Genomic DNA, 13,216 nt, shown 5'->3' with positions numbered 1-13,216 from the left:
AAACGGCTAACCCCCCGGGACCATCCCGAAATAACGCGTGGCAGCACATCGGCCTACCAGGCTCACCCATCGCATCTCTCCGCGCTCCCGACCCCGTAGTGGAGATCGCCGGACGGACTCCCGTTGAGCCAAGTCGCCCAGCCGCATCACATAGATTCATTATTTATTCCCCAGCGCGACGCACGGCCGCAGACTCGGAGGCCGGAAGTTCGGATTTTCGGGCAGGAAAATTGGGTTTTGAGAGGATCTGGGGAAGCGTTACGGTGTAGGCGTAGAGAGGATGGACTTGCCGATAAGATAGCGGCAGTAAGGGAGCTGCGGGCGGCCACTCGCGGTCATCGGAGGTGCCCGATGGCTCGATCATCCTGGCGGAATAAATACTGCTGCGCCGGCTGATTGACCTGCTTATTATTTTTTGTACATCTCTTCTCTTGTCTTGCATTTCTCATCCCTTTCTAATCCTCCATCATGTCGACTCTGGCCGCTGCTCGCTATGGCAAGGACAATGTCCGGGTGTACAAGGTGCACCGGGACGAGAAGACCGGCGTGCAGTCCGTGTGTGAGATGACGGTGTGTGTGCTGCTGGAGGGCGACATCGAGACCTCGTAAGTTTCTTATCCGTCCGCGCACTTCTTCTGAGCTAACCGACTCCTTCCTCCTCTGTGCAGCTACACCAAGGCCGACAACAGCGTAGTCGTCGCAACCGACTCGATCAAGAACACCATCTACATCACCGCGAAGCAGCAGCCCGTGACCCCCCGGAGCTGTTCGGCTCTATCCTGGGCACGCACTTCATCCAGAAGTACAGCCACATCCACGCGGCGCACGTCCACATCAAAACCCACCGCTGGGTGCGCATGCAGGTCGACGGCAAGCCGCACCCGCACTCGTTCATCAAGGACAGCCCGGAGACGCGCGATGTGCAGGTCGACGTCGTTGAGGGCAAGGGCATCAGCATCAACTCGTCCATCCAGGGTCTGACCGTGCTCAAGAGCACGGGATCGCAATTCTGGGGCTTCGTCCGCGACGAGTACACCACCCTCCCGGAAGTCTGGGACCGCATTCTCAGCACCGACGTCTCCGCCAATTGGCAGTGGCGCCAATTCACTGGTCTCGCGGAGGTCCGCACGCACGCTGACAAGTTCGATGCTGCATGGGAGGCGGCCCGCACTATTACCCTCAAGACCTTTGCTGAGGATAACTCTGCCAGTGTGCAGGCTACCATGTACCTGATGGGCGAGAAGATCCTGGCTGCTGCTCCGCTGGTTGATACGGTTGAGTATGCCCTGCCGAATAACCACTACTTTGAAGTTAGTAAGTATATCTCCCTCCTTCCACTTTTACCCCGTGCTAACCAGTTTCTTCTAGATCTCAGCTGGCACAAGGGCACCAAGAACACCGGCAAGGACGCCGAGGTGTACGCGCCCCAGTCGAACCCCAACGGCCTCATCAAGTGCACGGTGGCCCGCTCGGGCGGCAAGCCCAAACTGTAGATATCGTCGGGTCCGGACTCCCGACACCGGAGTTCAGCATGGTGTTTTTATTGTACATATAGTTTATTCATACCTCTACCATCGCTCAAATCGAACTAGGATTCCTTTATTCAATATACGTGGTATTTTGTTTTTTGCTGGAAGAGAGCTGGTAGCTATAGGTACAAAAAAAGCGGCTAGTGTATCAAATGGTCGCGAAAAACATGCAACGTCACCCAAATAAAAGAGACTCCACACCCATGCGCTTGCGCAGAACATAAAAAGAGACAGAATTTGCACAGATAGAATAATACAGTAACAACGGTGCTTGAAGGGCGATTCATGAAGACTCGCGCGCGGACTGGAACGCCTTCTGGAACTCCGGCGTGTGCCCTAGCACAGACTCGTTACCGAACTTGACAATATTCTCCTTGTAAGGATGGGCAAGGCCTTCGAACGCTGCAGGATATATACGGTTAGTCGAAACCGCCCCCTGAAAAATCGCGACAAACATCTGTCCAAGGCAAGTAACTCACTCTTCAGACGCGCCAGCCGTGGCTTCTGCAGCCGGTTCTTGGGTAACATCCCCTTCACTGCCCGGCGTAATACCTCCCCGCCACCCCATTTGGCAAACATCTGGTCCATTGACATGCTCTTCAAGCTCCCGGGCCGCGTCGTGTGCGTGTAATACTGCTTCTGCAGCCGCTTCTTCCCCGTCGTATGCAGGTCGTTGCACCCCACAACCACCACGTAGTCGCCGCAGTCTGTCGAAGGATCATAGATGGGCTTATTCTTGCCCATCAGGACCAGGGCGATTGAGGAGGCGAGGCGCCCGAGCGATCGTTCGTCGGAGCCGGCGTCGACATAGTGCCATGTTCGCGAGTAGGCAAGACGGGTCTGGCGGTTGGTGAGTCATTGCGTCAGTCAGACAGAAAGAAAAGACAGATGGATTTATTTACCTTGCCGACTGTGGTGGACATGGTGGGTGGAATGACAATAATGCCTCGATCAACAAGGGTCCAATCCTCCGCGAAGTTCTGTTCTGGCATCCATCCACGTGACCAACGAGCCCTACCGGATGAGTCAGCCATTTCCCCCAACTCGGACTAGCGCCAAATTACCGATCCCACAATCGGAAAGCACGACCAACAAGACTGTTCGTTCCTTCCATCTCCCTCGACAACCACCTTCGACTCCGACAAGGGCCATCTCACCCACCATGGCTTCCGTCCCGAGTGTGCAATGCTTCGGCAAGAAGAAGACGGGTACGTTTGCTTCCTCGTGCGAATTGTGCGAATCGCTTGCTAACTGGAATCGGACTTTTAGCTACCGCTGTCGCCCACTGCAAGGTATGAAGACGAATCCTGCGAATCCCCCCGTTTGTCGTGCTTGGAGAGAGGAGAGAAAGGAGAAAAAAAATTGTCATGGTGGAATATCGCACAATCGGCGAAGTGTTAGGTGGTTGGGCTGAGATGGAGATTTGCGCACTGGATGAACACAGCACAAAAAATCATGGAAACAGATGGCTGAGACTTCTTTCTCTTACAGCAAGGCAAGGGCCTCGTCAAGGTCAACGGCCAGCCCCTCTCTCTGGTGCAGCCTGAGATCCTCCGCTTCAAGGTACGACATATCCCATGAAAAACTTCGGACCCAGCAAAAAATCTGACCCAATGCCCACAGGTCTACGAGCCCCTCCTGATCGTCGGCGTCGACAAGTTCGCCGGTGTCGACATCCGTGTCCGCGTCTCTGGCGGTGGTCACACCTCGCAGGTCTACGCCATCCGCCAGGCCATCGCCAAGTCCATCGTCGCCTACTACCAGAAGTACGTCGACGAGCACTCCAAGAACCAGCTCAAGCAGGCTTTCGTCCAGTACGACCGGGCGCTCCTGGTTGCCGATAACCGCCGCGCAGAGCCCAAGAAGTTCGGTGGTCGTGGTGCCCGTGCCCGTTACCAGAAGTCTTACCGTTAAACCTTTTCTCTTTCATTTTTTATCAGAGAGAAAAAGGGGCGCGGGATTACGGAGTATATGGCACTGTCTGCATATCATCCTCTTACGACTTTGTTTCCGTTGACTTCTTGGTGGACTGGGTGCATGGTGTCTTGTGTGTGGTAGGAGACGAATATGAATGCGGGTGGTGGTGGTTTACCCGCTGCGATGAGAAAGGACCTGAGTTGAGGACATCCCTTGACCTGGTCAGAAGGGGGAAGGCATATCCTATGTTTTTTCACTGGCGCTGTCCTTGAATGGCTGGATAAAAATTACCTAGCATAGGCCAGGAAAATCTGCTCAAATAACACGGGTTTTTCATTGTTCAGCAAGATGTAGTCCGTCTGCGGGCTCCATACGTTGTGACTGGATGTAGGATGGACTGGGAGTAGGTCATGTAGATTTGGTTGCAGTAATGCAGTGTGCAGTCTACGCTTGCCAGGTCGATACTTGAGACGCTGGCTAGATGCTCTCAAGTCGTAGTACGAAGCAGATATCTCCAACCGCCGTTGATGGCAAGGATGCCAGCCGTACACAAATCATACCTTTACAGAACCATAAATCCCTTCGAACAGGGCTCAACCACCAAACACCTCTCGTCCCACTGATCAAACAAACAAACAACCAACCTTAATATGGCTCCGGCTCCTCATCCTCATTATCTTCCACACTGCCCTGATTCCCGTCATCCTCATCCTCCACCCTCTCAACTGAAAGCACATGATAAGAGTTGTACACATGGGCGTCCTTCTCCACGGGAGGCAGTTTGTGGAGGGGTGCCGAATCGTCCATATCATCGATATCGCCGTCACATTCGTCTGGGTAGAAGCCGATCTCCAGACCACGGTACATGGTGCGAGAAAGCATGCAGGTGCGAGCGTAGAGCGCATTGCTCACGCTGTTGGTGCTGAGGTACGCGTTGCCCTCGGAGAGCTGCACATAGATGATTACCATGTTGTGGATGTGGTCCAGATCGTGCCGGATCATGTCTTCAGTTATACCGGGTCGCTGGCTAGATGACAAGGTTGCGCGATGCAGTGCCTTCCTTGGCTCGCTTCACTGAGTATTGGCCGGCCCACCACTGCCGGCCTGCCCAGATAACGGGCGTCTGGATTTCGGGCGTCAGTAGGGGTGGGATAGGGTTGACTATAGAGCATAAGGCGAGACGGATACTTACAGAGCGACGGGCAACATAGAAGACGTGCGACTGACAATAGGCCATGAAGTTCTCTGCATCACGGTGATTCAAGAAAGTGACAAAGCACGCGTTGCGGTGAGGCAGAAGGTGAATGTCCATGAGCAGACCGCCGCGGATCGCATTAATGATATCGGCGTGCGTGACACCGGTCGGGGTGCGGAGAGCGATCATGCATGGCTCACTGTCGTTATTGCGTCTGTCCTTGTCACCTACCAGTTCATGACCCCGATGTTCAGCGCCGAAGTCAACGCCAATAGTAGAATACTGGCCGCCCCGCTTGTTGTCGCTGTCATCCTGAGGGCTATGTTCCTCATCCTTGGAGGAGTCGTCCTGCTTGCGGCGGGGAGCAGGAAGCGGCGGGGAGTTAATGCTGTCGCTGTCCCTGTTATTCTGGGAAGAGCTTGAATAACCTCCAGCTGCTTGAATCTCGCCCTACAGTTTGTTGGATTAGTGTATGGTATATCATTGAAGAAGACAGATGACGCTCACTTTGACCCGCTTCTCAGCAAGGAGGATTTTCAGGTGGTCTAGAACGGAAGAATTAGATCGGGGTTCTAAATATGGTCGCAAGGACGGACCGAGTTCAGCGGACGCTTTGAGCTGGTAATGCGCATTTGATATCAGCTGGTGGACGCGTTGCAGCATAGTATCGAATAACCTACCAGTTCCTCGTACTCAGATTTTGGAATATTCACAAGATCCTCGAAGTCCTGAAGACTGAACTAGTCGTTGTTAGCTGTGTGCGACTGGTATTGTATGATCATAGTGGGATATTTACTGCAGGCTGTTTGCCAGAAGAGACGGAGGGCCCCGCAGAGGGCCCGGAGGAGAGTTCAGCCAGCCCATTCCCAGTTTCTGCCATATTGACTGCTAAAATAAAAAATAAAGCGCGAGTTTTGGAAAGAAGAAAGGTATAGTGCGAGACAGAAAGAAACGCGGAAAGGATCAAAGGGGTGTGAGATAGGAATGGGATGGACGGGAAGGGGGAAGAAAGTGAAAGTGATGGAGAGCACCGAAAAGGAAGACAAGACAGATATCAGAACCACCTACACGCTCGTGAGTGGTGGCTCAATATCAACATCAACACTTTATTATTTAGAATTATCAAGGAGGCAGAAGCCGATACAAAACAGCCACGCTCATTCGTAGATATTAAAGTAGCATGCACAGGGTTCTCTACTTTATATATTAGATATATATTAGGCTATAAGAAGGCTGTCTTTGAAAGATCCCCAAAAACATGAAGCCCTGTCTGATAGACGAATCTGCTGAAAATGGCAAAGTTGTAGTCTGTAGAATTATTCTATCCATCAAAACAAGGTCATACTTGTTCTCTGAGAGAGCAGACTTATACTTGGGCTTAGAAATTGTGGTTCATGGAACAATATTTCGAGACTGGGAGTTCCACCCAGTAGCTGCGCAGGATAAACGTCAAAATGATGATGTCTGGTGGTGGTCGTATAGAGTTAGGGCTTTGTTTAATTATTTATGCCTGAGGCACCAACCGCTGACAAAGGCACTTTAGTCGCGTCCGTGACACGGGTGCGCGGCGATGCGCGTCGACGGTGCCCCTTCTGTTTCCCCCACAGAACAGTCGAAGCCACTGGCCCAGACATCTCTCTGTTACACTCCAACAAGAACTCAATCCACCATGTCTGCTGCTGCCCGTCGGGCCAAGCTCGAACAGCTTGTCGCTCTCCGCAAGTCCGGGAAGAAGAGCGGTTCGACCTGGCAGCCTGAGGAACAGGAGGATATCTACGAAGAAGTCGACGATGAGGGCTACAAGAAGATCATCCGGGATCGTCTCGACCAGGATGACTTTGTCGTCGATGACAATGGCGCCGGCTACGCGGACGACGGCCGCGAAGTGTGGAACGAAAACACCGTGGACTACGACAGCGATGAGAGCGACGAATTGCCCGCTCGAGGCAAAAATGCCAAGCGGAAACGCGAGGAGGAGCAGCAGCGGAAGGAGAAGATGAACAATGGTATTACCAACTACTTCAACAAAGGCCATGGCGCTGCAGCCGCCCCGAAGCCCAAAGTGAGTCGCTGTCCTTTCCCGCGAGATTCAACCAGTCTGACACAGTGCCCAGCTCGTTGCCAACGCCGATGACCAGGCGTTCATGGCCGGCCTACTCGATGAAGTTGACACCAATGTGGTGTCGAATCACGTCCCGACACGAAACATAGTCAAATCAGAGGCGCGACGCAAAGTCCGAGTTCTCTCCCCACCCTTGTCCGAAAGGCGGCACCGGGAGAAACCCATAAAAAAGGAACACGAAATGCCTAGCTCCCCCATCAAGGACCAACCCATGCTCCCCTCTGAAGATTTCGACGACGGCCCGTTGCCTATGATGGACGACGAAGATGTTCCTATGAGCGACAATCCCATGCCCTCGTCACCAATCAGCAAGGCAGCGGAACGCAAAAGCGCTATGAAGATTAAGGCCGAAGAGTCTGAGGAGGAAGACACCGACCTGATGGATGTTGCGGAAGCCACGGTTTCGGAGTCCAAGGCGGCCAATGTTAATATGACGGGGAGCCGGCCACCTCCAAAACTCAAGGAGACTCTTCCAACACCAGCAAGCTCGTCCCCGGTCAAAGCATTACCGGAGGTCATGGATGCTTCCTGGAACGATGTCAGGAGCAAGTTGAACGTTCTCAGCAGCCCGGCCAAGGAATTGCATAGCTTTGGAAAACTGCGCGCCCAGGATGTCGTCGAAGAAGATGGCAGCCTGCGCATGTTTTGGCTAGATTATACTGAGGTCAACGGAAGCCTGTGTCTGTTCGGAAAGGTGAAGAACAAGCAGAACGGCTCCTACGCCAGTGCTTTCGTCAAAGTCGACAACATCCTGCGAAAGCTGTACTTCCTTCCTCGGGAGCATCGACACAAGCATGGAAGACAGACCGATGATGAGGTTGACATGCAAGACGTCTACCAAGAGGTTGATGAGATGATGACGAAGATGCGCGTTGGCATGCACAAGATCAAGCCCTGCACGCGCAAATACGCCTTTGAAATGCCCGGCGTCCCCAAGGAAGCGGAATATCTCAAGATGTTATATCCGTACGACAAGCCTGCCCTGCCCATGGACGTTAAGGGCGAGACGTTCTCGAATGTCTTTGGCACCAACACCTCTCTGTTCGAGCAGTTTGTCCTCTGGAAAAACATCATGGGCCCCTGCTGGCTCAGAATCGACGAGGCCGACTTCTCGGCAGTCAACAATGCATCCTGGTGCAAGTTCGAGTGCCAGGCAGCCAAGCCTGCGCTCATCAGTCCGGTTCCCGACACCGAGAACCTGGACGCTCCGCCCTTGACCCTCATGAGTCTTTCCTTCCGAACTCAACTCAACGTCAAGGATAACAAACAAGAGATCTTGGTGGCGAGTGCCAGAGTATACGAGAATGTTTCTTTGACTGACACTACTCCTCCCGAGAAACTGCCTTGCAAAACCTTCACTGTCATGCGTCCCTCTGGTGCGTCTTACCCAATGCATTTTGAATCTGAGACGCGGAAGCAGCGAGGCACTTTCATGTTGGAAAAGAGCGAACAATTCCTGCTCAGCAAATTTCTGGCGTTGTTCGAGAGAATGGATCCTGATGTCATCATGGGTCACCAGCTGCAGGATGTCGATCTCAGCATTCTTCTGAACCGGATGCGCGAGAAGAAGACCCCTGGATGGCATCGTATCGGTCGACTCAAGCGAGGAGATTGGCCCAAGAACTTTAATAGGGGTGGCAGTTTCTTTGCGGAGAGGCAGCTGATTGCCGGGCGACTGCTCTGTGATGTCGGCAACGATATGGGCAAGGTATGCTTTTCTCCCCTCAATTGCAACGACAAAGCTAATCCCAGGTAGTCCCTCATGATGAAATGTCAATCGTGGAGTCTGACGGAGATGTGTCAACTTTACCTCGGCGAGGGCAACGCGCGTCAGGAGTTGGATGTCGAAGCCGCATTGAAGTCGTGGGCTACCACCAAGGAGGGGCTTATGAATTTCGTCAACCACTGCGATACAGACACATACTTCATTGCTGCCCTGGTTCTGCGCCTGCAAATGTTACCTCTCACGAAGGTCCTCACTAACATTGCCGGAAACTCCTGGGCACGCACACTGAGCGGTACTCGCGCCGAGCGTAACGAGTACATTCTGTTGCACGAGTTTCATCGGAATAAGTATATCTGTCCGGACAAATACTCCTCTCGCCTGCAGAAGCAAGAGGAGAAGATGTTGGAAGGCGATGACGAGGAATCAGTGGACAAGAAGAAGAAGGACAAGTACAAAGGTGGTCTCGTCTTCGAGCCAGAGAAAGGACTTTACGACCGCTTCATCCTTGTCATGGATTTCAACAGTTTGTATCCCAGCATCATCCAGGAGTTTAACATCTGCTTTACGACTGTGGATCGAACAGCCACGGTGGGTGTCCTTTCATTTGCTGTTTAGACCTAATCTAACGTATCCCCCGTTTAGTCCGAGAACGAGAATGAAGAGAGGGTTCCCGATGTTCCCCCGTCTGATGCAGAGCAGGGCGTTCTGCCTCGTCTAATTGCGACTTTGGTCAGCCGTCGGCGCGAAGTGAAGAAGTTGATGAAGGATAAGCGTGCCACTCCTGAGCAACTTGCCCTGTGGGATACGAAGCAACTGGCCTTCAAGTTGACTGCGAACTCCATGTATGGATGTTTGGGATACACCCAGAGTCGCTTCTATGCCCGGCCCCTGGCCATGCTCACCACCTTCAAGGGTCGTGAGATTTTGAGAAGCACCAAGGATCTGGCAGAAAGCAAGCAGCTTAGAGTCATCTACGGTGATACTGATTCCGTCATGATCAACACCAACATGGACACCATCAGTGACGCGCTCAAGGTTGGTGATGAGTTTAAGAAGTTGGTCAACGAACAGTACCGGCTGCTGGAGATTGACATCGACAATGTCTTCCGTCGACTGCTGTTGCATGCCAAGAAGAAGTACGCTGCCGTCAATCTGACCGAGGTGGATGGCAAGTACGTTGAGAAACTGGAGGTCAAGGGTCTTGACATGAAGAGACGTGAATACTGTGCTCTTTCGAAGGAGGTGTCATCAAGGCTTCTCAACGAGATCTTGTCCGGTGAGGATCAAGAAATCGTCCTCAACAAGGTCCACGACTACCTGCGCGAGCTTGCGGGCAAGATGAAGGAATATACGATTCCAATGCAGAAATATGTCATCTACACGGTAATATCGGACCATCTGTCCCAAAGAAGCGCTTGCTAATATTTTGATTTGATAGAAACTCTCCAAGCGGCCCGAAGAATACCCCAACAAGGAGAGTATGCCACCGGCGCAGGTTGCGCTTCGTGACATCGCCCGAGGCAAGAATATCCGGCCGAACGATGTCATTTCGTACATCGTGACGACCGGCGACTCGGAAACCTCGTCTCTGCCGCCGGCGAAGCGATCCTACAGCCCACAAGATGTACTGAAGCAGAACTCCGGTCTCAAACCAGATGTCGAGTTCTACCTGCTCAAACAGATCTTCCCTCCCATTGAGCGTCTCTGTGCTCCAATCCCGGGCACCGACGCTGTCCGCCTAGCTGAGTGCTTGGGTCTCGATGTTCGCAAGTACCAGATCAACACATCCAGCACGAACAACCAGCAAAACAGTGAGATCTTCCCACTGGAGTCGCAGATCCCGGACTCTGTCCGCTTCGCCAACTCTGCACGACTGACCTTGCGCTGCCGCTTCTGCAAGGAGCAGTCCGTGTTCGAGGGACTTGTGGAGTCGTCACACATGTGCTCGCCGCACGGAATCATCTGTTCCAACGAGAGCTGCCACAAACCATTTGCGGTTCTGACCATCATCGCACAGCTTGAAAGTCAAATCCGCGAACAGACCGCCCGATACTACGAAGGCTGGCTGGTCTGCGACGATTCCGCATGTGGCAACCGCACGCGGCAGATCAGCGTGTACGGGCACCGGTGTCTTGGTCCCCGCGGGCGTGCCGAGGGCTGTCTCGGTCGGATGTCGTACGAGTACTCCGAGAAGCAAATGTACAGCCAGCTTCTGTACTTTGCCGGTCTCTGGGACGTGGACAAGGCCAAGGCTGCGGCGGCGAAGGAATCCGGCGAGAAGAAGGACAGTCTGGCTGCTCTGGTCGAGTTCAACCGCACGCGGTTCGGTACGATCAAGACTGTCGCTGATGGCTATTTGAAGAAATGTGGCCGGCAATGGGTGGAGATGGACGGTCTGTTCCGTTTCATGTTACAGTAAATGAATGGCTAGGCGTATAACCTTGGGAATTGTAAATATTCGGACTTGGAGGGTTTTCGTAATTTTGGAGAAATCAATCAATCTGTCCATTGCATCGTTTAACCTGTATCTTCATACGCATCATACTTGTAGGGTGAATTCTGGAAGGAATGAATGAAGCCGCCAGCAGGCCCTTATCGATCTTATCGACTCCCGGCCCCGCCACTTCTTCACTTCACCAGCTCCAAGCAGCCTCGACGCGTTGACACAATCATACGCAGAATTCGACAGTTCCGCCAGCCTGTTGACTCTGCCATGCCTCCGAAGCGGGTCTTGGTCATTGCTGGGTCGGACAGCTCTGGTGGCGCGTACGTTCATCCCCCAACTCCTCATCCCGCCGGAGCAGAAAAAAAAAGTGGCATCCGATTTCGCTCGATGGGATGTCCCCACAGGGTCATTATCCAAAAATGCCTGCACCAATAACATAGACAAACAATGATATTGAACTGATCACATTTTTTAGTGGCCTGGAGGCTGACCAGAGGGTCCTTGCGGCTCATGGCTGCTATGCGCTCACAGCCACGACGGGGCTGACAGCACAAAACACACTGGGCGTGCAAGACATCTTCGTTGTACCCCCGGAGTTTGTGAGGAAGCAGATCAGGGCTGGTCTAGAGGATATCGGTGCCGATGTTGTGAAACTAGGTCAGTCACTCTATAGTTGCTGTCCATCCGTGTCTAATGTGTGTGTTTATCAGGAATGCTCTCATCTGCGGAGACCATTGATGTCATTGCAGAGACACTTCCAGCTTACCAAGTCCCCTTCGTCGTTCTGGATCCGGTCATGGTATCGACGAGTGGATCCCAACTGCTACCAGAAAAGGCAGTCAAGGAACTCCGAACAAAGCTGCTTCCCATCACCACTATCCTAACTCCGAACATACCCGAAGCTCAGCTCCTACTGAAAGACGCCGGAGCAGATGCTCCCGAACCAGAGAATCTTGAGGAGCTGATTTGGCTCGCGAAGAAAGTATGCTCACTCGGCTCCAAGGCTGTCCTGCTCAAGGGGGGCCATCTTGTTCTCACGAAAGAGTACAAAAAGGCTCAGAGCCCGCAAGAAGCGACGACTGTCGTAGATGTCCTCTTTGATGGAGAGAGCGTTACTTTGTTCGAGACAGAGTACTTGGTCTCAAAGAATACCCATGGAACAGGCTGCTCGCTTGCTTCTGCTATTGCCGCAAATTTGGCACAGGGGAAGGACATGGCAAGAGCCGTTCGCAGTGCCGTGCGGTTTGTTGAGGCTGGTATCAAGACCAGCACTGATTTGGGCAGGGGAAGTGGACCCATCAACCATTTTCATTCGGTTTATACAATGCCCTTCGCACCGTATGTGATACTTGCTCTAGTGATTGGCACTACTTGTACTGACAAGGCACTAGTGGAGGATTCCTCGAATACATTTTGGATCGTCCAGATGTCCAGCCGGTGTGGGAGAGATTCACTTATCATGACTTTGTGGATGGCATGGGCCAAGGATCACTTCCGGTCGACCGGTTCAAAGAATATCTCGTGCAAGACTATCTCTACCTAGTAAGTATAAAGCCCGCGTGGCACGACAAATTACTGATAGGTCATCTAGGTCCAATTTGCGCGGAGCAACGCATTGGCAGCTTACAAAGCGAAGAGCATGGAGTCAATATCTGCTGTAAGTTTCCTTGGATTCTCATGTTCATAGCATATCTAATTCAACCGATCCAGTCCGCCCGAATCGTGCTTCATATCGAAAGGGAGATGGCATTGCATCTAGATTACTGTGCTTCTTTCGGTCTCACAAAGCAGGAGATGGAAAACCACCCCGAAACAATCGGTATGTTCCTTTTGTTATTAAGGATTTTCTCATACTTGTGACTCTTTTCATACTAAAACCTCCATAGCCTGCACTGCGTACAGCAGATACATTCTGGACGTCGGGCAATCCGACGACTGGCTCGCACTGCAAATGGCGCTCGCACCATGCCTGATCGGCTATGCCGCTATTGCACGCCGGCTCTACGGCGAGGAAAAACCCTACGCCAGGGTAACCAGTACTGGAAATGGATAGAGAACTACGTGGCGGAAGACTATACCGAAGCCGTACAACTGGGGTCAGCGTTGTTGGAGGACCACATGCAGAAAGTGTCGCCTAGCCGGATGGAGGAGCTGATTCAGATCTTTATGCGAGCGACTGAGCTGGAGATCAGCTTCTGGGATATGGGACTGGGCAACACTAAATGATAGTTCTTAGATTCAATATGTATTTTGCCACCCAGAATCCGGACCCGATGCACGT

The 13,216-nt window shown here is 52.6% G+C and overlaps 6 protein-coding genes across 6 annotated transcripts; 3 read left to right on the top strand and 3 right to left on the bottom strand.

Moving 5' to 3' along the window:
• Positions 1 to 163: 163 nt before the first annotated feature.
• On the bottom strand, positions 164 to 364 carry N7510_009870 (uncharacterized protein; the record flags this gene model as incomplete). Its single annotated transcript, XM_056981795.1, has 1 exon — positions 164 to 364. One exon carries the CDS (start codon positions 362 to 364, stop codon positions 164 to 166), a length of 201 nt encoding a protein of 66 aa, XP_056829631.1.
• A 104-nt stretch (positions 365 to 468) lies between these two features.
• N7510_009869 (urate oxidase) lies at positions 469 to 1,493 on the top strand (the record flags this gene model as incomplete). Its single annotated transcript, XM_056981794.1, has 3 exons — positions 469 to 605; positions 695 to 1,314; positions 1,369 to 1,493. The coding sequence occupies 3 exons, from the start codon at positions 469 to 471 to the stop codon at positions 1,491 to 1,493; spliced, it is 882 nt and encodes a 293-aa protein (XP_056829630.1).
• Positions 1,494 to 1,812: 319 nt separating this feature from the next.
• On the bottom strand, positions 1,813 to 2,452 carry N7510_009868 (mitochondrial 54S ribosomal protein uL13m; the record flags this gene model as incomplete). Its single annotated transcript, XM_056981793.1, has 3 exons — positions 1,813 to 1,931; positions 2,009 to 2,369; positions 2,432 to 2,452. 3 exons carry the CDS (start codon positions 2,450 to 2,452, stop codon positions 1,813 to 1,815), a joined length of 501 nt encoding a protein of 166 aa, XP_056829629.1.
• Positions 2,453 to 2,670: 218 nt separating this feature from the next.
• Positions 2,671 to 3,443, top strand: N7510_009867 (40S ribosomal protein uS9; the record flags this gene model as incomplete). Its single annotated transcript, XM_056981792.1, has 4 exons — positions 2,671 to 2,737; positions 2,799 to 2,821; positions 3,021 to 3,092; positions 3,153 to 3,443. Exons 1-4 carry the CDS (start codon positions 2,692 to 2,694, stop codon positions 3,441 to 3,443), a joined length of 432 nt encoding a protein of 143 aa, XP_056829628.1. The 5' UTR covers positions 2,671 to 2,691.
• A 648-nt stretch (positions 3,444 to 4,091) lies between these two features.
• N7510_009866 (uncharacterized protein) lies at positions 4,092 to 5,521 on the bottom strand (the record flags this gene model as incomplete). Its single annotated transcript, XM_056981791.1, has 6 exons — positions 4,092 to 4,473; positions 4,541 to 5,091; positions 5,149 to 5,186; positions 5,238 to 5,283; positions 5,322 to 5,381; positions 5,438 to 5,521. 6 exons carry the CDS (start codon positions 5,519 to 5,521, stop codon positions 4,092 to 4,094), a joined length of 1,161 nt encoding a protein of 386 aa, XP_056829627.1.
• Positions 5,522 to 6,310: 789 nt separating this feature from the next.
• N7510_009865 (DNA polymerase family B-domain-containing protein) lies at positions 6,311 to 12,988 on the top strand (the record flags this gene model as incomplete). The annotated part of the gene is made up of 12 exons (XM_056981790.1): positions 6,311 to 6,703; positions 6,756 to 8,471; positions 8,520 to 9,077; positions 9,132 to 9,872; positions 9,928 to 10,904; positions 11,169 to 11,255; positions 11,411 to 11,592; positions 11,646 to 12,273; positions 12,327 to 12,477; positions 12,527 to 12,592; positions 12,646 to 12,754; positions 12,822 to 12,988. The coding sequence occupies 12 exons, from the start codon at positions 6,311 to 6,313 to the stop codon at positions 12,986 to 12,988; spliced, it is 5,775 nt and encodes a 1,924-aa protein (XP_056829626.1).
• Positions 12,989 to 13,216: the final 228 nt, after the last annotated feature.

The sequence above is a fragment of the Penicillium lagena genome (genome assembly GCF_028827675.1).
Source record: "Penicillium lagena strain IBT 129212 chromosome Unknown utg000007l_segment0_segment0, whole genome shotgun sequence".
Taxonomy (NCBI): domain Eukaryota; kingdom Fungi; phylum Ascomycota; class Eurotiomycetes; order Eurotiales; family Aspergillaceae; genus Penicillium; species Penicillium lagena.
This window is presented reverse-complemented; position numbering and strand designations above follow the sequence as displayed.